We start from the raw sequence: 27,860 nt of genomic DNA, 5'->3' as shown, positions 1-27,860 counted from the left end.
CATGAGATTATGGCATTTAACTTCCCCGGGGAATTCAAAGGCAAAATTACTGATCCAGTCTACTATGTTGTTTTCAGGTTTTGAAATTTAGAAGAATGGCAGCCATTGATTTTATTTTTAGGTAATTTTGACAACTATGCATTGTAGTACTCAACTCTCTATAAAAAAAATCTAGAATTTTTCACCCATTATTCTTTCATTTCCCATTACCCAAATGGAATGAAAGTAGTAGTAATATCTAAAGATCTCCTTCCTTGAATCTCTGGGATATCATTAGATTAATCACTAAACACCAGTTTTATGCAAAATATTCTGTTAAAATCAGTAGGCTCTAGAGGGAATATAATCTCTGATCTTAAGAAATTTATAATGTATATGGAACACAGACATATAAGACCAATTAATTTTATAAATCAAAATGGATTATGGTACCATAAGATATAAATAAAGTACAATGAGATCTCAAAAGTAGTAGCCAGTAATTCTGATGGGGAAGAGTGTAAGGACGCTGTGGGGAAATATGAAAAGGAGGAAGTCCTTAATAGAAGAAAGTCTCTTAATAGAAGAAAGAGGGGGTGACATTTTTGTTGACCTTGACTGAATTAGTAGATTTTCAATAGATGGGGAGGTGGTGTTCAGCAATTGCAGTAGATTATGGTGCTTCATAAATGAGGAAAATGATGATGTTACAAGTTTCTGTGCAGAGCTACATGTAGAACATCTGATATATTCTGGAAAGGGGATTATAGCTTTTCAACACTAGTTTTAATTTTGAAATAATGTTATCCATTAATGGACCATGTAAGTAAATGGCTAATTTCAGTATAGTGTTCAGTGATAAATTTTAAACAGCTATATTAAGTAAAAAATATACTAAGCTTTGTAAGCCTTAAAAATTGTTATGTCTGCATTTTAATTTCTAATTAGCCTTTCAGACTGAAGGGAAGCTGTATTTAATATTGGATTTTCTCAGGGGAGGAGATGTCTTCACAAGATTATCCAAAGAGGTGAGTATTTGTAAATTTTTGCTATATTTTATTGAAACAAAACTAAGACATTGTTTTTGTTGTTTTGCTAATTACTTTTTGTTATGGAACTTTTAAATATTCTTTTTTTTTGGATTACATAATATTTCACAAATGTGCCAGTTAATGGTATTTTCTGGCTGTCATTTAAATAATTTCAATGTGTTACTCATTTTTCTCTTAGGAAAAAGATCAGTATAATTAACTGGATGAAGTAGATAGGGACAAGCCTAGGACTTTTGCTACTCAAGCTACCAAAATGCCTTTGGGAGTAAGCTTTAATTTATTCATGTTTAAAACAGCTTTAGCGAGGTGCAGTTGACATGCAACAAACTGTACTTACTAAAGTACATGCTTTGATAAATTTTGACATTTGTGTAAACTTAATAAACCATCAATACAATCAAAATAATTAGTTTATCCATTGCCCCCAACAGTTTTCTTGTGTTCTTTTGTAATGCTTCCCTCCTGCCCCACCACTACTGAATCTGCTTTCTGTTACTATTTGGTTTGCATGTTCTAGGACTTTATATAAATGAAATCTTATGGTATGTATTGTTTTTTTGTCTGGCTTATTTAGCTTAGCATAATTATTTTGAGATTCATTCAAGCTGTGGCATGCATCAGTAGTTCATTTTTATTGCTGAGTGGTATTCCACTGTATAGATACACAATGATTTGTCTATTCATTCACTTGTTGATGGATATACATTTTTTGCAATTTTTGGATAATACTAATAAAGCTACTAGAAACATTCATGTATGGACATATGTTTTTGTTTTTCATGGTTAAATATCTGAGAATATAATGACTAGGTTATATAGTAGGTCTATATTTTAACTTATTTTAAAGATACTGTCAAGCTATTTTCCAAAGAAGTTGTATAATTTTTGCATTTTCACCAGCAGTATATGAGAGTTTCAGTTGTTCCACAATCTTACCAACACTTGGTTTGGTCAGTCTTGTTTTAATTTTGTGTATCTGATAAGTGTATGATGATACCTTATTGTGGTTTTGAATTTTTATAACCTTGATGATTAATGATGTTGAACATCTCTTCATGTGCTTATTTGACATGTATGTATCTTTTTTTAATAAAATGTATGTTTAAATGTTTGGCCCATTTTTTATTGGGTATTTTTTGTTACTAAATTTTGAAAGTCTTGATATATTTTAAATGCTGGGTCCTTTATCATGCATGTTTGAAAATATTTTCTTCTGTTCTATTGTTTATCCTTTCATTCTCTTTAACAATGTCTTTCAAAAAGCAGAAATTCTTAGTTTTGATGATGTCTAATTTATAATACTTTTTTCCTTTTATGAATGATAGTTTTTGGTGTCCTGTTTAAGGAATATTTGCCTCATCCCAGGTCACAAAGATTTTCTCTTATGTTTTCTAGAAGTTTTCAAGTTTTTGGTTTTACATTTATGTTTATAATCAATTTTGAGTTCCTTTTCATATATGATGATAAGTATATGTTACAGTCCTTTTTTTACAGTTATCCATGTTTTACTGATACATAAGAAATATAGAACTGTATTTGAGTTTTGAAAATAGAATCCTTTTTATTTCAGGCATTTTTTAAAACTTTTAATTTGGAATTTGGGTATAGCTGATTAATAATGTTGTGATAGTTTCAGGTGAACAGTTGAAGGAACTCAACTATACATCTTGTCCTCTTTTTGCATATAGATATCTCATTGTTTTAGCATCATCATTGGAAAAGACTGTGCTTTCTTCCCCCTTATGGATCACAGTCATTTTTGGCAAAGGGGCTTGTGTAACTCAATGAAACTATGAGCCATACTGTGCAGGGCTATCCAAGATGGACGGGTCATAGTGAAGAGTTCTGACAAAATGTGATCCACTGGTGGAAGAAATGGCAAACAGTGCCAGTAGTCTTGCCCTGAGAATCCCATGAACACTATGAAAAGGGAAAAAATAAATAGAAGATGGCACTGGAAATTGAGCCCCCCAAGGTTGGAAGGTGTCCATTATGCTATTGGGGAAGAGCAGAGGGCAATTACTAGTAGCTCCAGAAAGAAAGAAGCGACTGTGCCAAATTGGAAAAGATGCTCAGTTGTGGATGTGTTTGGTGGTGAAAGTAAAAGTTCGATGCACAACAGTATTTCATAGGAACCTGGATGTTAGGTTCATGAATCAAGGGAAATTTGACATGGTCAAGCAGAAGATGGTGAGTTTGAACACTGGCATCTTCAAAATCACTGAACTAAAATGGACAGGAATGGGTGTGACCATTATATCTACTACTGTGGGCAGGAATCCCATAGAAGAAATGGAGTAACCCTCATAGTCAACAAAAGAGTCCAAAATGCAGTACTTGGGTACGATCTCAAAAACGACAGAATGATCTTGGTTCATTTCCAAAGCAAACCATTCAACATCACAGTAATCCAAGTCTATGTCCCAGCCACTGATGCCAAAGAAGCTGAAGTGGACTGGTTCTATGAAGGCTTACAACACCTTCTAAAACTAACATCAAAAACGATATCCTTTTCATCATAGGGGGATTGCACTGCAAAAGTAGGAAGTCAAGAGATACTCAGAATAACACGCAAGTTTGGTCTTGGAGTAAAAAATGAAGCAGGGGAAAGGCTAACAGAGCTTTGTTAAGAGAACATGCTGGTTGTAGCAAACACCTTTTGCCAAAACCGAAGAGACAACTTGATACGTGGAAATCACCAGATGGTCAATACCAAAATCAAATTGATGATGTTCTTTGAAACTTAAGATGGAGAAGCTCTATACAGTCAACAAAAACAAGACATGAAGCTAACTGTGGCTCAGATCATGAGCTCCTTATTGGAAAATTCAGGCTTAAATTTAAGATGTGGGGAAAAGCACTAGGCCATTCAAAGTGTGAGTCGCTGAGTCGTGTCTGACTCTTTGTGGTTCGAGGGACTGTAGCCTTCCATACTCGTGTGTCCTTGGGATTCTGCAGGCAAGAATACTGGAGTGAGTTGCTGTTCTCTTCTCTAGGGCATCTTCCTGACCCAGAGATTGAACCCAGGTATCCTGCATTGCAGGCAGATTCATTACCATCTGAGCCACCAGGGAAGCCGTTCGTGTATGACCTAAATCATATCCCTTCTGATTATATAGTGGAAGTGATGAATAAATTTATGGGATTAGATCTGGTAGACAGAGTGCCTGAAGTTTATGGATGAGGGTTAGTAACATTGTACAGGAGGCAGTGACCAAAACCAACCTAAAGAAAAACATATGCAAGAAGGCAAAGTGGTTCTCCAAGGAGGCTTCACAAATACCTGAGAAAAGAAGAGAAATGAAAGGCAAGGGAGAAAGGGAAAGCTTTACCTAACGGAATGCAAGTTCTAGAGAATAGCACAGAGAGATAAGAAGGCCTTCTTAAATAAATAATGCAAAGAAATAGAGGAAAACAATAGAATGGGAAAGACTAGAGATCTCTTCAGGAAAACTGGAGATATCAAGGGAACATTTCATGCAAGAATGGGCATGATAAAGGACAGAAATGGTAAGGACCTAACAGAAGCAGAAGAGATTAAGAAGAGGTGGCAAGAATACACAGAAGAACTAGGAAAAATGGCCTTAATGACCCAGATAATCACAGTGAAGTGGTCACTCATCTAGAGCCAGACATCCTAGAGTTTGAAGTAAGTTGTGTCTTAGGAAGCATTACTATTAACAAAGCTGGTGGAGGTGATAGAATTAGAGCTGAGCTCTTTCAAATCCTAAAAGATGATGCTGTTAAGGCACTGAACGCCTTAACAGCTAATTGGAAAACTCACCAGTGGCCATAGAACTGGAAAAGATCAGTTTTCATTCAAATCCCAAAGAAGGACAATGCCAAAGAATGTTCAAACTATCATACAGCTGCTCTCATTTCACATGCTAGCAAGGTAATGTTCAAAATCCTTCAAGGTAGGCTTCCACAATATATAAGCCAAGAACTTCCAAATGTATAGGCTGAGTTTCAAAGAGGCAGAGGAACCAGAGATCAAATGCCAACATCCATTGGATCATAGGGAAAGCATAGGAATTCCAGAAAATCATTTACTTCTGTTTCATTGAATATGTGAAAGCTTTTTGACTTTGTGGATCACAAAAAACTCTGGAAAATTCTTCAAGAAATGGGAAATCCACACCACCTTACCTGTCGACTGAGAAATCTGTATGTGGGTCAAGAATCAACAGTAAGAACCAGACTTGGAACAACTGACTGGTTAAAAATTGGGAAGGAGTACATCAAGGCTATATATTGTCACCCTGCTTGTTTAACTTATATGCAGAGTACAGCATGCAAAATGTTAGGCTGGATGACTCATAAGCTAGAATCAAGATTTCCAGAAAAGATATCAACAACCTCAGATATGCAGATGATACCACTCTAATGGCTGAAAGCAAAGGGGAACTAAAGAGCCTCTTGATGAAAGTAAAGAGGAGAGTGAAAAACCTGCCTTGAAACTTAGTATTCAATAAACTAAGGTCATGGCATTTGGTCCCAAAACTTTATGGCAAATAGAAGGGGGGAAAAATGAAAGCCAAGACAGATTTTCTTTTCTTTGGCTCCAGAATCACTGCTTACAGTGACTTCAGTCATGAAATTAAGGGTACTTGCTCCTTGGAAGGAAAGAAGCGACAAACCTAGATAGCATATTAAAAAGCAGAAATATTATTTTGTTGATAAAGATCTGTATAGTCAGAGCTATGGTTTCTCCAATAGTCATGTTCAGTTAAGTTCAGTTGCTCAGTGATGTCTTACTGTTTGTGACCCCATGGACTGCAGCATGCTAGGCTTCCCTGTCCATTACCAACTTCTGGAACTTGCTCAAATTCATGTCCGTTGAGTTGATGATGCCATCCAACCATCTCTTCCTCTGTCCTCCCCTTCTCCTCCTCCTGCCTTCAATCTTTCCCAGCATCAGAGTCTTTTCAAATGAGTTGGTTGTTCACATCAGGTGGCCAAAATATTGGCATTTCAGCTTCAGCATCAGTCCTTCCAGTGAATATTCAGGACTGATTTCCTTTAGGATGGCCTGGTTGGATCTCCTTGCAGTCCAAAGGACTCTCAAGAGTCTTCAACACCACAGTTCAAAAGCATCAATTCTTTTGCTTCTCAGCTTTCTTTATGGTCCAACTATCACATCCATACATGACTACTGGAAAAACCACAGCTTTGACTAGATGGAACTTTGTCAGCAAAGTAATGTCTCTGCTTTTTAATATGCTGTCTAGGTTGGTCATAGCTTTTCTTCCAAGGAGCAAGCGTCTTTTAATTTTGTGGCTGCAGTCACCATCTGCAGTGATTTGGAGGCCCCCCAAAATAAAGTTTCTCACTGTTTTCATTGTTTCCCCATCTATTTGCAATGAAGTGACGGGACCAGGGCCATGATCTTAGTTTTTTGAATATTGAACTTTGAGCCAACTTTTTGACTCTTCTCTTTCACTTTCATCAAGAAACTCTTTAGTTCTTTGCTTTCTGCCATAAGGGTGGTGTCATCTGCGTATCTGAGGTCATTGATATTTCTCTTGGCAATCTTGATTTCAGCTTGTGCTTCATCCAGCCTGGAATTTCGCATGATGTACTCTGCATATAAGATAAATAAGCAGGGTGACAGTATACAGCCTTGACGTACTCCTTTCCCAATTTGGAACCAGTCTGTTGTTCCATGTCTGGTTCTAGCTGTTGCTTCTAGACCTGCATACAGATTTCTCACAAGGCAGGTCAGGTGGTCTGGTATTCCCATCTCTTGAAGAATTTTCCACATTTTGTTGGGATCTGCACAGTGCAAGGCTTTGACATAGTCAATAAAGCAGAAGTAGATGTTTTTCTGGAACTCTCTTGCTTTTTTGATGGTCCATAGCATGTTGGCAATTTGATCTCTGGTTCCTCTGCCTTTTCTAAATCCAGCTTGAACATCTGGAAGTTCATGGTTCACGTACTGTTGTAGCCTGACTTGGAGAATTTTAAGCATTACTTTTTTGGCGTGTGAGATGAGTACCATTTTGTGGTAGTTTGAACATTCTTTGGCATTGCCTTTCTTTGGGATTGGAGTGAAAACTGACCTTTTCCAGTCCTGTGGCCACTGCTGAGTTTTCCAAATTTGTTGGCATATTTAGTGCAGCACTTTCACAGCATCATCTTTTAGGATTTGAAATAGCTCAACTGGAATTCTGTCACCTCCCCTAGCTTTGTTCACAGTGATGCTTTGACCCACTTGATTTTGCATTCCAGGATGTGTGGCTCTAGGTGAGTGATCATATCATCGTGGTTATCTGAGTCATGAAGATCTTTTACAGATGTGAAATTTGGACTGTAAAGCAGGCTGAGCACTGACAAATTTATGCTTTTAAATTGTGGTGCTTGAGAAGACTCATGAGACTCCCTTGGACTGCAAGGAAATCAAGCCAGTCAATCCTAAAGGAAATCATCACCTGAATATTCACTGGAAGTACCGATGCTGAAGCTTCAGGTCTGTGGCCACCTGTTGTCAAGGATCAACTCATTGGAAAAGACCCTGTTGCTGGGGAATGTAGAAGGCAATAGAGAAGATGGTGGCAGAGAATGAGATAGTTGAATAATATCACTGACTCAGTGCACATGAATTTCAGCAAACTCTGGAGATAATGAAGGGCAGAGGATCCTGGAGTGCTTCCATCCATGGGGCCACAGATTGTCAGACACGATGTAGTACCTGAACAACAACAAAAATGCTTTCTTTGTTTAATTACCTTGCATTTTTTGTTGACAATCAGTTGATTGTATACATGAAGATCTATTAATATGTCTAGATATTCTTTTCTGTTTGTCTATCCTTATGCCAATACAACACTTTCTTGATTCCTTTATATTTATAAAATATCTATAAATATTTATGAAAACTCAGATTGTGCACGTCCTTGAGGTTTGCTCATCTTTTTCAAAGTTGTTTTGCCTCTTCTAGGTCTTTTGCATTTCCATATTGATTTAAAAAGTTTTCTACTTTGTACAAAAAAGCCTGCTGGGATTTTGATTTGGATTGCATTGAATCTATAGTTCAGTTTGTATATAATTGACATTTTCAGTTTTGAGTCTTCTAATCCATGAAGATAGTATTTCTCTCCATTTATTTAAGTCTTTTTAAATTTCTCTCACCAATATCTTGTCATTTTCAGCATATAGATCTTTTACGTGTTTTGTCAGATTTGTCTCTGAATATTTTTCTTTTTAAAAACTGCCGCTGTAAGTGGAATTACTTTCTTAATTTTATTTTCAAATGGATGGAAATACTACTCTTTTTGGATGTTGAATTTTGTATTTTAAAATATAACTAAACTTATTTTATCTAGCATCACTTTGATAGACTACTAATGGAACTTTCTATTTTTAATCCACATAAGGAGTTTTGCTTCTTTTCCGTTATGGACTCATTTATTTGTCTTTGTAACACTGACTTGACCCCCCTAGGTCCTTTTGAAAAGTATCAATAAGTGCACACATTCTTGCCTTATTTCTGATTTTACGGGGAAAGCATATTTTCATCATGAATTACAAAGTTAAGTTCTTTATTAGATTGAGAAATTTCCCTTCTATTACTAGTTTGTTGAGAGTTCTTATCAGGGATGCATGTTTGATTTTGTGAAACACTTTTTTTGGTTTGCAGTTATTGAGATAATGATCATATTTTTTTTTCTTCTTTAATCTTCATTTATTGACTATACTAGATCTTCATTGCCATGCACAGGCTTTCTTTAGCTGTGGTGTGTGGGCTTCCCATTGTGATGCCTTCTCCTGTTGTGGAGCATGGGCTCTAGGGCCCATAGGCTTCAGTAGCTGTGGTATGTTGGCTCAGTAATTGCAGCACATGTGTTCTACAGCATGAGCTTAGTGACTGTGGCACACAGGACCTAGTTGCTCCACAGCGTATATAATGTTCCCAGACCTGTAATCGAACCCTTGTCCCTTGACTTGGCAGGCAGATTCTATACACTGGATCACCAGGCAGGTCCTCTTCTTTAAACTTTTAATACGGTGAATTACATTGAACTAATTGTCAAGTGCTGAAGCAGTCTTGCATCTGTGGGTGAACTCCATGCAGTGATGATGTATTATCCTTTTTGTATATTATTGGATGATATTTACTAAAAGTTTGTTAAGAATTTTTGCATCTATTTTCATGAGAGATATTTGACTGTAGTTTTCTTTATTGATCATATCTAATTTTGGTGTCAGAGCAATTCTGGTTTCATAGAATGAGTTGGGTAGAATTTTCTTCCCTTCAATTTTCTGCAATAGCTCAATGCTACATTGTCCTTAAGTGATTAGTAGAATTCACTAGTGTAGCTATCTGGGCCTGAAGTGTTTTTTTAATGGTACAGTGTTTAACTATAAATTCAGTGTTTTAAAAGTTACTTGGGGTTATTCAGTTCTTTCTTTTTAAATGAGTTTTAGTATCTTATGTCTTTTAAGGAATTTATGCATTTCATCAGAGTTACCAAATTCATTGGCATAAAATTGTTCATAGTATCCTCTTGTTATGATTTTTATAGGTATAGAATCATTGTTGTTGATATCATCATGCATGATATTGGTATTTTGTGTCTTCTCCTTTTTCTGTCTCGCTTAGGCTTGGTAGATTGTTACCAATTTTATTGTTCTTCTCAAAGAACCAAGAGCTTTTGCTTTCAGTGATTTTTCTCTATTGTATTTCTTCTGTTTTCTATTTCTACTTTAATATTTATTACTTCATTTTTTTCTGCTTAATTTGTGTTTCACTAGCTTTTCTGGTTTTTAAGATGGAAACAGAAGTTATTGATTTAAGACATTTGCTTCTTTTCTAATATAAGTGTGTAGTGTTATAAGTTTCACTCTAAATACTAATTTAGCACCATCTCACAAATTTTGAATTGTGATGCTTTTATTTTCCTTTAGTTCAACATGTTTTCCAATTTCCTTTTACTTCTTTGACTCATAGGCTATTTACAAGTATGTGAATTAATTTTAAAATATTTAGGCAGCTTCCAGATAAATTTCTCTTATTGTTTTCTAATTAAATTTTGTTTTTGTCAAACAGCACAGTTTGTATGACTTGAATTCCCTTAAATTCACTTAAATTGTTTTATGCTTCGCAATATGGTATATCTTGGTAAATTGTTCAATGTGTACTTGAGAAGAATGTGTATTATGATTTTGGGTACTGGAAAGTTCTCTAAATGTCAGTTAGATTAAGTTGTTTGATAGTTGGTTTTAAGTCTCCTTTATTTTTCCTAACTCTCTGTCTATATGTTATAAAAATTTTTAAGAGTCAATGGTTGAAACTTTTGACTATAATTATGGACTTATCTGTTTCTTTTTGAATTTCTGTCAAATTTTGCTTCACATATTTCAAAGTTCTGTTATTAAGTATGTAAACCTTTAGGATTATCATTCCATCTTAGTGAATTTACCCTTTATCATTATGAGATCAAATCTACATTGATATTAATCTAGGTTTTTAAAAAATTATTTAGTTTGGTATAGTGTTTTTCATATTTTTATTTAATTTATTTGTCTTTATATTTAATGTGCTGTACTTAAGGCAGCATATAATTATCTTGTTTTTTATATAGTCTGAAAATTTATGCTTTTTAATAGGTGTGTCAGACTTGTTACATTTAATATGATTATTGATATGATTGGGTTTAAATCTCCCATCTTTCTATTTGTGGGTTTTTTTTTTTTTCTGGTTCCATCTGTTCTTTTATTTCTCTTTTTCTCTGCTATCTTTTTATCTTCAGTTAGCTTTTTATCAAAATAACATTTTATTGTGTTATTTATAGTAGTTCTTTTAGGCTTTGTAGTACAAATCTTTAACTCAGCAGTCAGGAATCTATAGTCTCAGGCCAAATATGGCCTGCTGATATTTTTTGTAAACAAAGTTTTATTGTAACACAACCACACCCATGTGTTTAAGTATTGTCTCTGGTTAGTTTATCACTCTGAGTGTCCATTACATAAGGTGGCGATAATACCAACCTCATAAGGTTATTTGGAAGATTGTAATAACATAATGAATGAAAAGTTTAAACTATAAACTGGCAAGTATATTATCTTGTCATGAAATTGTCTTTGAGGAAAACCTCATGAGGGACATAAATAAGAAACTTACTATTATGTGCCAGTCACTTTTCATTCATTATCTTCCAAACAACCTTATGAAGTCAGTGTTATCACCACCTTACATAAGGACACTCAAAACGATAAACTAACCTGCCCAGAAAAACATATAATTGCTATAAGCTATAAATTGGGCTTTCTTAGTGGTGCAGTGGAGAAGACTCTGCCTGCCAGTGCACGAGACACAGGATCCCTGGAAAGGGAAATGGCAACCCACTCCAGATTCTTGCCTAGGAAGTCCCATGGACAGAGGAGCCTGGCGGGCTACAGTCCATAGGGTCACAAAGAGTCCCACACAATTTAGTGACTAAAACAACAACAACAAACAAAACTATAGACTGTTTCTTCTTTTAGAGTTTCAAAGATTTTTGTTTAGGGTTTTCTTATGTGTTACATTTCAATGAATGCTTTGATTAGCCTTCTTCAAAGGTGAAATAGGTAACATCTGTTTTTCTTCCTAATAAAATATCAAGTGAAAGTGTTCTTATACTTTTACCATTATGATATTCAAATGAATTCTCCTGAAACTTAGATAATGAAAGTCTTTGTTTTTCTGCAAATTATTTTAAAAAGTGAGTGGAGCATCAAAATTTATCTTTAATTGCTCATTCTCAGTAATTTTACTAGTAACCTTAATCTGCATAATATAATTCAGTGGCCATGATTCTGAATGGACAAGCCAGTTTCAAGATTTTATGATATGTCATTCAAATTTTGAACTTTCTTAATAATCTATATATTTCTTTAATGAAAATAAAAATTTCTAGACAAGTTATTTGTTTTGCCAATTAGAAGCCCTTGCTAAATCTTAACAATTACATCTAATGGTTGAGTAGTGCCCAATTTTGTGTTTAAATTAACACTTACTTATGAATATAGATGTAAACCTATAATAATAACACCTCATCTTTGCACACATAGAATTTTATAATTTACAAAGCTTTTTTTCCCCCACATAAACTAAGCTGACTCTTAAAACTATCTTGTTAAGTAGATGTAGCCGATGCTATTATCCTTATTTTACAGGTTTAGAAACTTAAGCCCAGAGGGCTAAGTGACGTGTCAGACATTATACTGCTAATTCTAAGTCCAGTGCACTTTTCACTTTATCAGAGTAACTCTATTCCCAGGCACAAAAGATTGAGGAATTCAGGGCCTTTAGACCCATGTATTCTACTGGCAGAAGAGTCCTGGACCTACCCCTTAGGTCAGAGATTCGATTTAGAATTGTGTTTAATGTAAGAGTTACTAATTGACAACTTATATTAGTAATAGAAACTTTAGGTTAGTAGACCTGCTAAAAGCAAAATTATCACTGAGATGTGATAGTAGGCAATGAAAGAGAAAATAGTAGAAATAGTGGAATTCCAGTACTAAAACAAAATATCCAATATATTGTAAAAATCCTGAGAATATCCCTATATATTAGTGTACTAAAATTAATAATTAAGTTGTGATAATAAATCATTTTTAAAAAGTTAAATCTGTGCAGTAGATTCAGTGTAAATAGATATGCAAACTGCATAATATGTTTTAGGAAGATCTACATTAAAATGATTAATAGTGAGAGAAGGATTCTCTTTTTTTGAGAGAAGGATTCTTGAAGAGGTTACTTTCATCTGTATACTTGTTTTATTTTCCTGTTTGCCTAGATTTGTCTGTTTCCTGTTTTTAAAAGAAGAAAATTTAAATATTTGCAACATAGAAAAAAAGATGAAATGGCAAATTATTATTTTATTCTAGGTTCTGTTTACAGAGGAAGATGTGAAATTCTACCTTGCAGAACTAGCCCTTGCTTTGGATCATCTGCATCGATTAGGAATTGTATATAGAGACCTGAAGCCAGAAAAGTAAAGTTGTATTCTTTTTATGTATACCTGTTCCCAGTATTTCTGTAACTACTTTTTTCTCCATTAAATCTGTTATTTTAAAGATTCTATGAAAATATACATGAATTATACAATTATATGAAACATACTTTGAAAAGTAATCTTCATCAGATACCCATTGATTTTAAATTAGTCATTTCAAAATTTTCTGGTATATCAAATTTTATATGAATATTTTATCCTGTGTTGTTGAATGTGAATTTTGATTTACAGCATTTTGCTTGATGAAATAGGACATATCAAGTTAACAGGTATGAAAATTTTCTTACTCTATCCTAAGCCTGTTTTCTGTTTTTATTAATATGTATATTTGTCTAAGCATTTTTTTCCTCTTTCATGATTTAATTTGCATTTTATTTATTTCTTTAGTGAACTAAAATTCATTTAAAGGGTAGATAGCACTCAATATGCTCTAATTGTAATACAAAAAAAAATATACAATAGTATCATTGTTCTCATTAAGAAATGACATTTGGTTTTCTAGGTAAAAGCACATCATTTTTGTTTCAGTCTAGACTGAAAGATTTATCATAAGTAGTTACCACATTTGAAATATAGTGAATTATAAACTTTTAAACTAGGTGTTTCATAATCAGAAGTTCATTTTATTCTTTTTTTTTTGGTTAAAAACACGTTTTATTTTTTACTTTATTTTGAATGTTGAGTGTTTACAGTATATAACACACTCTGCTAATTCTCACAGGACTCTTAGGCCTAAAGCCTCCTTATTATACCATTAAAATCTTTTACTTTCAAATGATTATAGACTAACAATAAGTTGCAAAAATAGTACCATCACCCAGCTTCCCCTGTGGTAACATTTTATAAAATTACTACTGCATTATCAAACTCAGGAAATTTATAGGTACAGTAGAACTAACTAGACTATATACTTTACTTGGATTTCACCAGTTTTTGCATGTATTCATTTTTTTGTTTGTCTCCATGACATTACATCCATATATGTAGATTTGAATATTATCATCATTATCAATAAGCAGAACTGATCTACAACCATATCTGTCCATTTATAATCACAACTCTTCCCCCCTTCTTTAACTCTTGGCAACCACTTATCTGCTCTACATCTCCCAGTTTGTTATTTTAAGAATATGATACAAATAGAACTGTACAGTAGTCACATACCTGGACATTTATCCTAGAGAAATAAAATCTTACATGCACACAAAAAAATCTATACATGAATTTTCGTAGCAGCTCTATCTGAAATGGCCCAAGACTGGAAATGTCCAAGATGTCCTTCAAAGAGTGAATGGATGGATACATCTATACAGTAGAATACTACCCAGCAGTATATGCAACAAATTGGACTGGGCATTATGCTGAGTGAGCCACTCTCAAAAGGTTACTTATGTTTTAAATAGGTAGTAAATTCTGTATTTAATTATCAGAATGTTAAAAAAGAGATAAAATGAAGATATGGTCTTTACAAAGAAGTTTGGACCAGTACACTTTAAAGGTAAGTTTCTTTAAATTCGTAAGTATACTGCTTCAGTGAAAAGTAAAGTATGAAGTTGTTAACTTGAAAGCTCAAGTAAATGTGACAAAGTTCAAGTAAAGTTTAGTAAATCTTATTCATTCACAGCCTGGTTATCTTTCTCATACATCAGACAATCAAAGCAAATTTAAACAGATTCAGAGTAGGTTCGATCCTTGGGTCAGGAACATCCCCTGGAGGAGGGCATGGCAATCCACTCCAGTATTCTTGCCTGTAGAATCCCATGGACAGAGCAAGTAGCCTGGCAGGCTACAATCCATAGGGTTGCAAAGAGTCAGATATGACTGAAGTGCCTTAGCATGCATGCACGAGAGAACAAGGAAGAAAAATGTGAAGAAAGAACAGTAGATTTTTGAAATTTTATACAAAGTATATTTTTTTATTTTATAACAATCAGTCTTTAATTGGAAAGCTAATTATATTTAATTCTTTTCATTTTTCTTAATAAATTATGCTTGTTTTGTCTCAGATGAGGAAGGAAAGTGGGGAAAGAATAGAATACATTCTACCTTTGTCTGTCTTCTACATTAAGGTTAATTGGGTGAATAATGATATCAACTTGTTTTATATTTAGTCTTATAATATGAACTCTGCTGTTATACCTTTTGGACTTAAATTGACTAAGGAGTAAAGAATGTTTAGAATCAATGTTAATTTATAAGCAAGGGACTCAAGGCTTATAATGGAAAGAAACTGTGATTTATGTTTATTTTTAAATAATTCAGTCTATATTCCTTTAAAGTGACACCAATATTTCTTTAACAAAAGTGCACAAGGATAAATATTAGCTAATTTACAGTTTAATGATTATAACCTAATTCGAGGTTTAACCTTTCCACATTCCAGTGTGGTTGGTTAAAGATACCTCATAGCAAGCATCAGTACTTTAAGACATTTCACTTTTTTCTTTCTTTTTTCTTTTTATTCTTCCTTTCTTTCGTTTTTTTTCTTCCTTTCTTATGTGCTGTGCCTGGTTCCTCCTTCCTTCTCTCCCCTTCCTTCCATTTTGAATACTATAATCAAAAGTGCTATTTGCTATTTGTCTTTGATACCAGTGATCTCAAGTGATTTAGGAGTGTCTTTTCTAGTTATGGTCTTCCTCAGCATTCTAAGTTTCCCCAGAATAATCTTAGAAGATTACCTTTTTTAGAAGATAACTTTTTTTTTCCATTACCTGTTCACTTTAAAAATCCTCCAAATAAGAGGAATAGACTTTTTAGCAGATTAATCTGGAATAGCAGCAAACTATAGAAAGGTTCCTTTATATGACTGTACTTTGAGCCTGATTGACCTCATACGGGGATTATGTTTGTATATCGAAGATCAGTAGAATTAAAGTGCATATTCCCCAAATACACGTGTACTTGCCAATATATTATTGATATTGTCTTTATGTCTTAGTTTTTCTTTTCTTTTTTTTTCTTCTGAAATGCCATCTACTAGTTTTGTAAAAACAAACTATATTACATGACTTGCCTGGTTTAGAAAAAGGTTACTCATTATACCCTATTAAAATTATAAATTGAACACAATTGATTTGAACTGTCTACGGTTGCTATGTTTTCTCTTTTAAACTTTTAAATACCTACTTTAATAGTTTTTCAGACACTCTGGTTTTAAATACAGCTGCTTATAATATAGTTTAAAATCGAATCTGGAAGAGTAAGTCATCCCTTATCTCTGCTTTTCACTGTTCTGGTCTTTTATTTGGTGAACTGTGTTACTCATTTTTATCAGCAACTTGTGGAATTTATAGATGAAACACAGATCATGTTGGCTGCTTCTTTGAAGCAGACAGAAACATTACACAGCTGTCTCTCCCTGAGTTCAGTTTTTCTTTTTCAGGTTTGCATGCTTTGGCCAGTCTGGTAAATGGGCTGAGTTGTATATAGTACTTTCAGTGAGCCCTTCAAGTTCTCTTTTTCAATTCAGTTCAGTTCAGTCGCTCAGTTGTGTCGGACTGTTTGTGACCCCACGGACTACAGCATGCCAGGCTTCCCTGTCCATTATCAACTCCCAGAGCTTTCTCGGACTCAAGTCCATCGAGTTGGTGATGCCATCCAACCATCTCATCCTGTTATCCACTTTTCTTCCTGCCTTCAATCTTTCCCAGCATCTGGGTCTTTTCCAGCGAGTCAGTTCTTCGCATCAGGTGGCCAAAGGACTGAAGCTTCAGCTTTAGCATCAGCCCTTCTAATGAATATTCAGGACTGATTTCCTTTACAATGGACTGGTTGAATCTCCTTGCAGTCCAAGGGACTCTCAAGAGTCTTCTCTAACACCAGAGTTCAAAAGGATCAATTCTTTAATACTCAGCTTTCTTTATAGTCCAACTCTCACATCCATACATGACTACTGTAAAAACTATATCTTTGGCTAGAGGAACCTTTGATGGAAAAGTAATATCTCTCTCTGCCTTTTAACATGCTGTCTAGTTTGGTCATAGCTTTTCTTCCAAGGAGTAAACGTCTTTTAATTTCATGGCTGCAGTCACCATCTGCAGTGATTTTGGAGCCCCCAAATATAAAGTCTGTCACTGTTTCCAATGTTTCTCCATGTATTTGCCATGAAGTGATGGGACTAGATAATCACGATGGTGTGATCACTCACCTAGAGCCAAACATCCTGGAATGTGAAGTCAAGTGGGCCTTAGAAAGCATCACTACAAACAAAGCTAGTGGAGGTGATGGAATTCCAGTTGAGCTATTTCAAATCCTGAAGGATGATGCTGTGAAAGTGCTGCATTCAGTAGGCCAGCAAATTTGGAAAACTCAGCAGTGGCCACAGGACTGGAAAAAGTCAGTTTTCACTCCAATCCCAAAGAAAGGCAATCCCAGAGAATACTCAAACTACAGCACAATTGCACTCATCTCACACGCTAGTAAAGTAATGCTCAAAATTCTCCAAGCCAGGCTTCAGCAATACGTGAACCGTGAAATTCCAGATGTTCAAACTGGTTTTAGAAAGGGCAGAGGAACCAGAGATAAATTTGCCAAAGTCCACTGAATCATTGAAAAAGCAAGATAGTTCCAGAAAAACATCTATTTCTGCTTTATTGACCATGTCAAAGCCTTTGACTGTGTGGATAGCAATAAACTGTGGAAAATTCTGAAGGAGATGGGAATACCAAACCACCTGACCTGCCTCTTGAGAAACCTGTATGCAGATTAGGAAGCAACACTTAGAACTGGATATGGAACAACAGACTGATTCCAAATAGGAAAAGGAGTATGTCAAGACTGTATATTGTCACCCTGCTTATTTAACTTCTATGCAGAGTACATCATGAGAAATGCTGGGGCTGGAAGAAGCACAAGCTGGAATCAAGATTGCCAGGAGAAATATCAATAACCTAAGATATGCAGATGGTACCACCCTTATGGCAGAAAGTGAAGAGGAATTAAAAAACCTCTTGATGAAAGTGAAAGAGGAGAGTGAAAAAGTTGGCTTAAAGCTCAACATTCAGAAAACTAAGACCATGGCATCTTGTCCCATCACTTAATGGGCAATAGATGGGAAACAGTGGAAACAATGTCAGACTTTAGTTTTTGGGACTCCAAAATCACTACAGATGGTGATTGCAGCCATGAAATTAAAAGATACTTACTCCTTGGAAGGAAAGTTATGACCAACCTAGATAGCATATTAAAAATCAGAGACATTACTTTGCCAACAAAGGTCCGTCTTGTCAAGGCTATGTTTTTTCCAGTGGTCATATATGGATGTGACAGTTGGACTATGAAGAAAGCTGAGTGCCGAAGGATTGATGCTTTTCAACTGTGGTGTTGGAGAGGACTCTTGAGAGTCCCTTGGACTGCAAGGAGATCCAACCAGTCCATCCTAAAGGAGATCAGTCCTGGGTGTTCATTGGAATGACTTATGTTGAAGCTGAAACTCCAGTACTTTGGCTACCTCATGCGAAGAGTTGACTCATTGGAAAAGACTCTGGTGCTGGGAGGGATTGGCGGCAGGAGGAGAAGGGGACGACAGAGGATGAGATGGCTGGATGGCATCACCGACTTGATGGACATGAATTTGAGTAAACTCCGAGAGTTGGTGATGGACAGGGAGGCCTGGCGTGCTGCGATTCATGGGGTCACAAAGAGTCAGACATGATTGAGCAACTGAACTGAACTGAACTGAACTGATGGGACTGGATGCCATGATCTTCGTTTTTTTAATGTTGAGTTTTAAGCCAGCTTTTTCACTCTCCTCTTCCACTTTCTTCAAGAGGCTCTTTGGTTCTCTATGCTTTTTGCCATAAGGGTGTTATCATCTGCCTATCTGAAATTATTGCTATTTCTCCCTGCAATCTTGATTCCAGCTGGTGCTTCATCCAACCTGATATTTTGCATGATGTGCCCTGTATATAAGTTAAATAAATAGAGTGACAATATAATACAGCCTTGACATCCTCATTTCCCAATATGGAACCAATCCTTTCTTCCATGTCCTATTCTAACTGTTGCTTCTTGACTTGCATATAGATATCTCAGGAGGTAGGTAAGGTGGTCTGGTCTCTTTTTAGGCAAAGGAACTAATAACTCTGAGACAATAGCTCAATTAAGAACACTTAGTCTTGGAAATGAAAAGGCATGAAGGGGCAGAACTGAGAATCTAGTGTGAGGAGAAGGTGCCATGGATGGGGAAGATCAGGCATTTGGACAAGGATGGGTGTAATAGCATCACAAACCTGGGTAGGATAGGGAATCTGGAGTCAGCAGAATCACTTCTGAGAGACAGAATTCAGAACTAATTTCTAGAAAGAGAGGGGAAGGAAAAATATACAGTGTCAAAAATTAAATCACACAGTACTTGTGCTGAACATTTAAGGAAAAATGTATACATTATAAAAATCTTTAAGTGATTTTTATGGCTATCTGAAATTTAGTCATTGAAATTACTTTTTTCATTTATTATTTTTTATTGGGAGTATAATTGCTTTACAGCTGTGTTTCTGCTGTACAGCCAAATGAAACAGCTATATGTGTACATATATCCTCTCCCTCTTAAAACTCGCATCCCACCCCTTAAGGCCATCACAAAGCATTGGGCTGAGCTCCCTGTGCTATACAGCAGCTTCCCAGTAGCTATCTGTTTTACACATGGTGGTATGTATATGTTAATGCTCGTTCCACCCTCTCTTTCCCCTGCTGTTTTCACCAGTCCTCCATCTGCATCTCTATTCCTGCCCTGAAAATGCATTCATATGTAGTATTTTATATATAGTAGATGCTCATAGACATACTGTGTTTTGGGCATGCTTTTGAAGGTGGCTTAGATGCTGAAGAGTCTGCCTGCAATGCGGGAGACATAGGATCCATCCCTGGGTCGGGAAGATCCCCTGGAGAAGGAAATGGCAACCCTCTCCAGTATTCTTGCCTGGAAAATCCCATGGATGGAGGAGCCTGGCAGGCTACATACCATGGGGTTGCGAAGAGTGGGACAGGACTGAGTGATTTCACTTTCACTTTGAAATTTAAAGAAACAAAGATATACTCCCTCCTCACACATAGCCCCGCCCAGAACCCTTTATATAGCTGATTTCTACGTTTTCTTTTCAAATTAGTGGTTTGGTAAAACCACTGATTAACCTATGTCTTATTCAATCTCGTAGCTAACTTTTATGATAAAAATTTTTGTCAGTTGATTACGAAGCAAATTCTGGTGTTAAATATCAATTTTGTCAGAAGTAGTACAGCAAAGGACCTTTATAGACTGATGTAAATCTCTGAAAAGTGATAGAGAGTTTTCTTCCCTTCGTCCCTCTCTCTGGAATGGCCAAAGAAGCCAACGTTCTTCTCTACAAACTATGTTGTTACATTCAGCTGAACTGACCTTAGAGACTGCGTTTTATTACATTTAATTTTGAAATGGAATTATAGAGTTTAAGAGCCTTAAAATGTAGAAAAAGAACCTGGTAGTACATTAAGAAGATTTTTTAAAATTATACTGAAATCATAATGAATTCAGTTATTATATAAGAATAAGTAATTTTAAATGGGAATATTGAATATGGTTAGAAAATCAGTTTCAAGGGGCCTTAAAATTAAGTATTATTTTTTTCATTTTACAATAGATATATAGAGTTTATAACTTTTTCATTTATAGAATTAGCATATAATTTACATGGATTAAAACATATTGTTCAAATTCTTGTAATAATGGAATTCATATCTTGAGTGCATCATTGTCATTGTGGTTGTAATGTCATAACATAATTTTGTAAGATATTATCGTGGGGGGAACTGGCTTAAGGGTAAATAGGATTTCTGTAGTATTTCATATAATTGCATGTGAACCTACAGTTGTCTCAAAATAGAAAAGGTTATTTTTTAAATTATGTTTTTGTGTAGAGTTTGGCAAGCTTTGACAAAATGCAGTCTTACAACTACCCCCAGCATCAAGATAGAAGACAGTTATCTCACCCCCTAGAATTTACCATTGTAAATTAGTTCTCCCTTTTACCACTTAACAACCACCAATCTGCTTTCTGGCTCTGTGGTTTTGGCTTTTCCACAAAATGATATAATTAAAGGAAGACAGTATAAAATCTTTTGAATCTGGCTTTATTTACTTAGTGTAGTACATTTGAGATTCATATATATTGTTGTGTGTATCAATAATTATTTTTTTTATTGCTGAGTTGTATTCCATTTTATGATGGTACCATGGTTTGCTTATCTAGTTCCCAATTAAGGGGCATGTGGGTTGTTTCCTGTTTTAAACAGTGGCAAATAAAGCCACTATAAATGTTTTTGTACAGATTTTATGTGAACATAAATTTTTATTTCCATTCAGTAATTACCAAAGTAGTGGGATTAGTTGGTCATATGAGAAGTGTATGTTTAACTTAATGAGAAGCCTCCAAACTGTTTTCCAAAGTAGTTGTATCATTTTGCATATCTGTCAGTGATGTGTGAGAGCTCCAGCCACTCTGCGTCCTTGCCATTACATGGTATTGTCAGTATTTTTGACTTTACCTCCTCTGAAAGGCATAAGGTAATATCTCATTGTTATTTTAATTTGCATTTCCCTAATAAATGATGGCATTGATCATCTTTCATGTGTTTCTTGGGAGAAGTATCTGTTCAGAATTTTTGCCCATTAAAAAAATTGAATTATTTGTCTTCTTATTATTGACTTCTGAGATTTTAAAAATATACCCTGAGTACAAGTCATTTGTCTAATATGTGATTTTCACATATTTTCTCCCAGTCTGTAGCTTCTTTTTAATTTTCTCAGCGGTGTATTTTGAAGAGCACTTTTTGATTTTTATAAAATCCAGTTATCAGCTTTTTTCTTTTATGGATTATACTTTTCATATTGTATCTAAGAAATATTTGCCTAACTCAAGATCACAAAGATTTTCTTCTATATTTCTTTTTAAAAATTTTACAGTTTTAAGTTTTACACTTAGTTGTATGATTCACTTTGAGTTAATGTTTATTTATGGTAGAGGATGGGTTTTTGTTTTGTGGTTGTTTTCAGTCACTGAGTTGTGTCTGACTCTGCAACCTCATGGACTACAACTCACCAGGCTCCTCTGTCCTCCACTGTGTCCCAGAGGTTGCTCAAATTTGTGTTCATGGAGTTTTTGATATTATCTAACCATCTTGTTCTCTGCATCTTGCTTCTCCTTTGGCCTTCAATCTTTCAATGGGATCTTTTCCAGTGAGTCAGCTTTTCACATCAGGTGGCCAAAGTATTGGAGCTTCAGCATCCAATCCTTCCAATGAATGTTCAGGATTGATTTCCTTTAGAATTGACTGGTTTGGTCTCTTTGCAGTCCAGGGAACTTTCAAGAGTTCCCAACACCACAGTTCAAAAGCATAAATTCTTCAGCACTCAGCCTTCTTTATGGTCCAACTCTTATATCCGTACATGACTACTGGAAAAACCATAGCTTTGACTATACAGCCTTTTGACAGTAAAGTGATGTCTCTGCTTTTTAATATGCTGTCTAGGTTTGTCAAAGCTTTCCTTCCAAGGATCAAGCATCTTTTAATTTCATGGCTGCCATCACCATCCACAGTAATTTTGTAGTCCAAACAAATAGAATCTGTCATGGTTCCCCCCTTTTCCCCCTCTCTTTGTTGTGAAGTGATAGGACTGTGTTCCATGATCTGAGTTTTTTGAATATTGAATTTTAAGTCAGCTTTCTCACTCTTCTCTTTCACACTCTCAAGGGGCTCATTAGTTCCTCTCTAGATTCTGCCTTTAAGCAGACTTTTGCATGTTGACACCCTGTTATTCTGGCACCATTTATTAAAAAGACTTACTGTTTTATCCCCCATGAAGTTACTTTTACACTTTTGTCAGAAATCAGCTGGCAATACATACCCAGTTCTGTTATCAGTTCAGTCGCTCAGTTTTGTCTGACTCTTTGCAACCTCATGGACTGCAGTGCACCAGGCTTCCCTGTCCATCACCAACTCCCAGAGCTTACTCAAACTCATGTCCATCAAGTCGGTGATGCCTTCCAACCATCTCATCCTCTACATCCCCTTCTCTTCCTGCCTTCAAACTTTCCCAGCATCAGGGTCTTTTCTAGTGAGTCAGTTCTTCACATCAGGTGGCCAGATATAATTTGGAGTTTCAGCTTCAGCATCAGTCATTCCAATGAATGTTCAGGGTTGCTTTCTTTAGGATTGACTGGTTGAATCTCCTTGCAGTTCAAGGGACTCTCAAGAGTCTTCTCCAACACCACTGTTCAAAAGCATCAATTTTTTGGTGCTTAGCTTTTTAATGGTCCAACTCTCACATGCATACATGACCCCTGAAAAAACCATAGCTTTGACTAGGTGAACCTTTGTCAGCAAAGTAATTTCTCTGCTTTTTAATATGGTATCTAGAGTTGTCATAGCTTTTCTTCCAAGGAGCAAGCATCTTTTAATTTCATGGCTGCAGTCACCATCTACAGTGATTTTGGCTTCAACAGTATGTGAACCGAAAGCTTCCAGGTATTCAAGCTTGATTTAGAAAAGACAGGAACCAGAGATCAAATTGCCAGCATCTGCTGGATCATAGAAAAAGCAAGAGAATTCCAGGAAAACATCTACTTCTGCTTCATTGACTATGCTAAAGCCTTATTGTGTGGATCACAACAAACCTTGGAAAATTCTTAAAGAGATGGGAATACCAGACCACCTGACCTGCCTCCTGAGAAATCTGTATTCAGGTCAAGAAGCAGCAGTTAGAACCAGACATGGAACAATGGACTGGTTCTAAGTTGGGAAAGGAGTACATCAAGGCTGTATATTGTCACCCTGCTTATTTATCTTATATGCAGAGTATATCATGCATAATGTCTGGCTGGATGAATCACAAGCTGGAATCAAGATTGCAGGGAGAAATATCAATAACCTCAGATTTGCAGATGACACCATCCTTTATGGCAGAGAGCAAAGAGGAACTAAAGAACCTCTTGATTGAGGTGAAAGAGGAGAGTGAAAAACCTGGCTTAAAACTCAGCATTCAAAAAATGAAGAATATGGCACCTGGTCCTGTCACTTCATGGAAGATAGATGGGGAAACAATGGAAACAGTGCCAGACTTTATTTTCTCAGGCTCCAAAATCACTGCAGATGGTGACTGCAGCTATGAAATTAAAAGACACGGGCTCCTTGGAAGAAAAACTATGACAAATCTAGACACCGTATTTAAAAGCAGAGACATTTCTATGCCGACCAAGGTCTATATGGTCAAAGCTCTGGTTTTACCAGGAGTCATGTATGGATGGGAGAGCTGGACCATAAGGAAGGTTGAGGGCCAGAAAAGTCATGCTTTTGAACTGTGGTATTGGAGAAGACTCCTGAGAGGCCCTTGGATTGCAAGGAAATCAAACCTGTCAATCTTAATGTAAATCAACCCTGAATATTCATTGCAAAGACTGATGCTGAAGCTGAAGCTCCAATACTTGGCCACCTGATGCAAAAAGCCGACTCATTAACAACGACCCTTATGCTAGGAAAGATTGAAGGCAGGTGAAGGGGACAACACAGGATGTGATGGTTGGATGGCATCATCAACTCGATGGACATGAGTTTGAGCAAGCTCCAGGAAATGGTGAAGGACAGGGAAGCCTGGAGTGCTGTAGTCAATGGAATCCTCAAGAGTCGGACACGACTGAGTGACTGAACAACAATAAATATGGTATATTACCTTGAAAAAGATCTTGACATTTGCTTGTAGAATGGGCATCAGAAAGATTGCAGATTGTATGTTATTGTGAAAAGGTGGAAGGTAAATTATCTGGAATTGGGAGTTCTAATACTGTAGGTGAACAGGAATAGCTCATAACACGTGATATGCCGATGTTCATGTATGTATTTCTGCTTGGCTCAGTTTAACTAGGTACAGTTTTCTAGTGTTTCACCCAGTGTTTCTTGTGGATAAAATTGCACATAAACCAACCTGAAAAATTAAATTCATGTTATAATCACCAAGCAAATTCTAGTATTAAATATTAGTTTTGTCAGAAAATAGCACAGCAAAGGACCTTTGTGGAGTGGTGTAAATCTCTGAAATGTAGCAGTAAAGTATAAATTATATTGGAACAGATTTGCATTTTTAAGACAAGCATCATAGCAGAGCTAACTATGTATGTCAGTTCTCCAGTATAACACTGTCTTGATTACTATAGTTTTATAATAAATATTGAAGTCAGGTAGTATGATTCCTTCAATTTCCTTTTTTTTTTCACATTTTTTGGCTATTCTGTTTCCTTTGTCTTTTTATATAAATTTTAAATTCAGCTTGTTGATTTTTAGAAAAAATCTTACTGAGATTTTTATTAATGTTTCATTGACTTTGTAGATCAGTTTTGGGAGAGTCGACATCTTTAACAACATTGACTCTTCCAAACTGTAACCAATATCTCTCTCCATTTACTTAGATCTACTCTGATTCCTTTCATTGGTGTTTATAGTTTTTATCATGCTGATCTTGCGTACACATACTTTGTATATTTTTATCTATGGAATTTAATGTGAGTTTTTGGTGGTATTACAAATAGGACTTTTAAAATTTCACCTTTCCATTTTTTATTGTAAGTATATGGAAATAAGATTGATTTATATGTACCTTTAGCTCTTTGAAAACTAAAAGCAAAAATGGAAATTCTCCAATGTCAAAGCAAAATTTGCTTTTCTAATATTTGCAAGTTAGAATCTCTTTTTTGTCTTAGTCTATTTTAAAAATCAAATCACTATAACAGTGTTAACTTAATTGTTTTCTTTTCAAAGTTGTTGAATCATATTCTAATATAGACATGAAAACATGTATTTTTAGGATGAGGTTTAATTGCACAATTTTAAACGCTCTGATAGAGTATTGTAAAATACAAGCTTTTCTCCATGCTTTCCATTAACTGGTCTCACAAGAGCTTTCTTAATGGTAATCACAGGCCATCCATGAATACATTTAATTCATAGTTTTGTTTCTTTTGGTATTTTCTAGTTTCTGAAAATCTTCAGATTTATTTTTGTGCAATATTGTTATAGATTTTGGACTCAGCAAGGAATCAGTAGATCAAGAGAAGAAGGCCTACTCATTTTGTGGTACAGTGGAGTATATGGCTCCTGAAGTAGTAAATAGGAGAGGTCATTCCCAGAGTGCTGATTGGTGGTCATATGGTGTACTTATGGTAAGTAGTATTTTAAAAATTATGTCAATATAAATTAAATATTGTTTAGAATTTTAATCTGAGTGTTGGAATGTGTTTGCTGAGAATAGGGTTTTAAAAGCTCATGATTGTTTTTAAAGAATTTGTGAATGGCTAGCTGTCATATAATAAGAATTAGGGTTTTGGTGTTCTGATTTCTTTTAAAGTTGCTTGATTAAAAGGCAAACGGCAGCATTCTTTTTTTATATATGTTATTCAAATTTAAAAATTAGGAAAAAACCTGTTAGATTTTAGATTTCAGTATACTGTGTTTAGTAGTATATAATATTTTAATTAGGTATCACAGAATTTAGCACCTGTTTACTATCTTATTGTCACATTATTTCAAGCATGTCTGTAGAAAGATTATAAACCTCTTAAGGAAAGCAATCCTGTCTTCTCATTCTACTTTTCCACAATATCTAGTATATTGAGAATCTAGACTGACTAATTTGGTATAAGATTAATCATAGAGTTTGTAGTGTTAAGTAGGGCAATAAATGAATAGCTATTGAATGAGATACAATTTGCTCTAGAAACTTGATAATCCATTTTTACCTATTTATCACTGAATTACTATACGATTTATCAGTATATTAAATGGCTATTATAAGCCTGACATTTGGTAAGGGCAATGGATTAGGAACAGTCTGGAAGTACAATATTTGACATTTTCCTTGGCCTAAGAAGACATGCCATCTGGTTGGGGAAACAAATGTAATAGCTAAGTAAATTGTCTGGAAGTACTTTAGGAGTTCAAACAAGAATTCATTCAAGTTAATATAGGGAAAGCAGAGGAGACAGAACTTAAATTAAGCCCTGAAGGATGGATAAAAGTCAGATAACTGTGTCTCAAGAATAATATTGTGATAATATTAGGAAAGACCTGGAGAACCAGTTTAACTAGAGTAGCAGTAGAGAATGAGGGTGAAGGTGGAGGAAATGAAGCTATAAGCCTATAAGCATTTGTATGCTATTTTCTGAGTGGTAAACTTTTGTAAAGTCTTAAGCAGGATGGTAGTTAGAGAAAAAATGTATATTAAGATTAGCCTTGGTAGCATTATGTATATGGATTGCAAATGGAGGAAACTAAAAGTAGGAAGACCAAGAAGTTCTCCTTGTAAGACAGTTGTAAGATTACAAAATAAAAAAGGAAGTCTTCAAGACATTTCAAAGGTAGAAATGACTGACCTTAGTAGCAGATTAAATGTCACAGATAAAGCAGAGGGAAAGGGTTAAAGACAAAGATATCTTTAAAACTTTAGGGGATTGAAAGAGTTCAGTAGAAAAGATAGTTGGGAAGGATAGCTGATATTGAAGGTGAGGAAAGAACTTATTTTTAACATGTTGCATAGGTTACTCTGTGTTCATATTTAACCCCTTGATAGTAATGAATTAGGAGAGGGCAATGGAGAGAGCATCAGAATCACCTGAAGACCTTAAATGAACAAAGAAGAAAGAAACACAAACAACAAACAAATACTCTGCCAGCCAGTATATAGTTTTTTTTTGAGGAGAAAGTGTGATTCCAATATATTGTCCTTCTCTTTTTCTTTTTCTTTTTTCCTTTTCCACCTCTTAATCCTCCAGTCCCTGGGACAGAACCGTTACTTTAGCTTTGGAGG

At 35.3% G+C, this 27,860-nt stretch overlaps 1 protein-coding gene across 7 annotated transcripts in view; it reads left to right on the top strand.

The window, feature by feature from the left end:
- Positions 1–27,860, top strand: part of RPS6KA6 (ribosomal protein S6 kinase A6) — a 167,717-nt gene that overhangs the window by 66,553 nt on the left and 73,304 nt on the right. For all 7 annotated transcript variants that reach the window (XM_065915253.1, XM_065915252.1, XM_065915254.1 and 4 more), the window contains 4 exons: positions 928–1,007; positions 12,906–13,012; positions 13,265–13,302; positions 26,075–26,217. In XM_065915253.1, coding sequence (XP_065771325.1) covers positions 928–1,007; positions 12,906–13,012; positions 13,265–13,302; positions 26,075–26,217 — 368 coding nt within the window. The remainder of the gene's footprint in view (positions 1–927; positions 1,008–12,905; positions 13,013–13,264; positions 13,303–26,074; positions 26,218–27,860) is intronic.

The sequence above is a fragment of the Muntiacus reevesi genome, chromosome X, assembly GCF_963930625.1.
Source record: "Muntiacus reevesi chromosome X, mMunRee1.1, whole genome shotgun sequence".
NCBI classification, from domain to species: Eukaryota; Metazoa; Chordata; class Mammalia; order Artiodactyla; family Cervidae; genus Muntiacus; species Muntiacus reevesi.
This window is presented reverse-complemented; position numbering and strand designations above follow the sequence as displayed.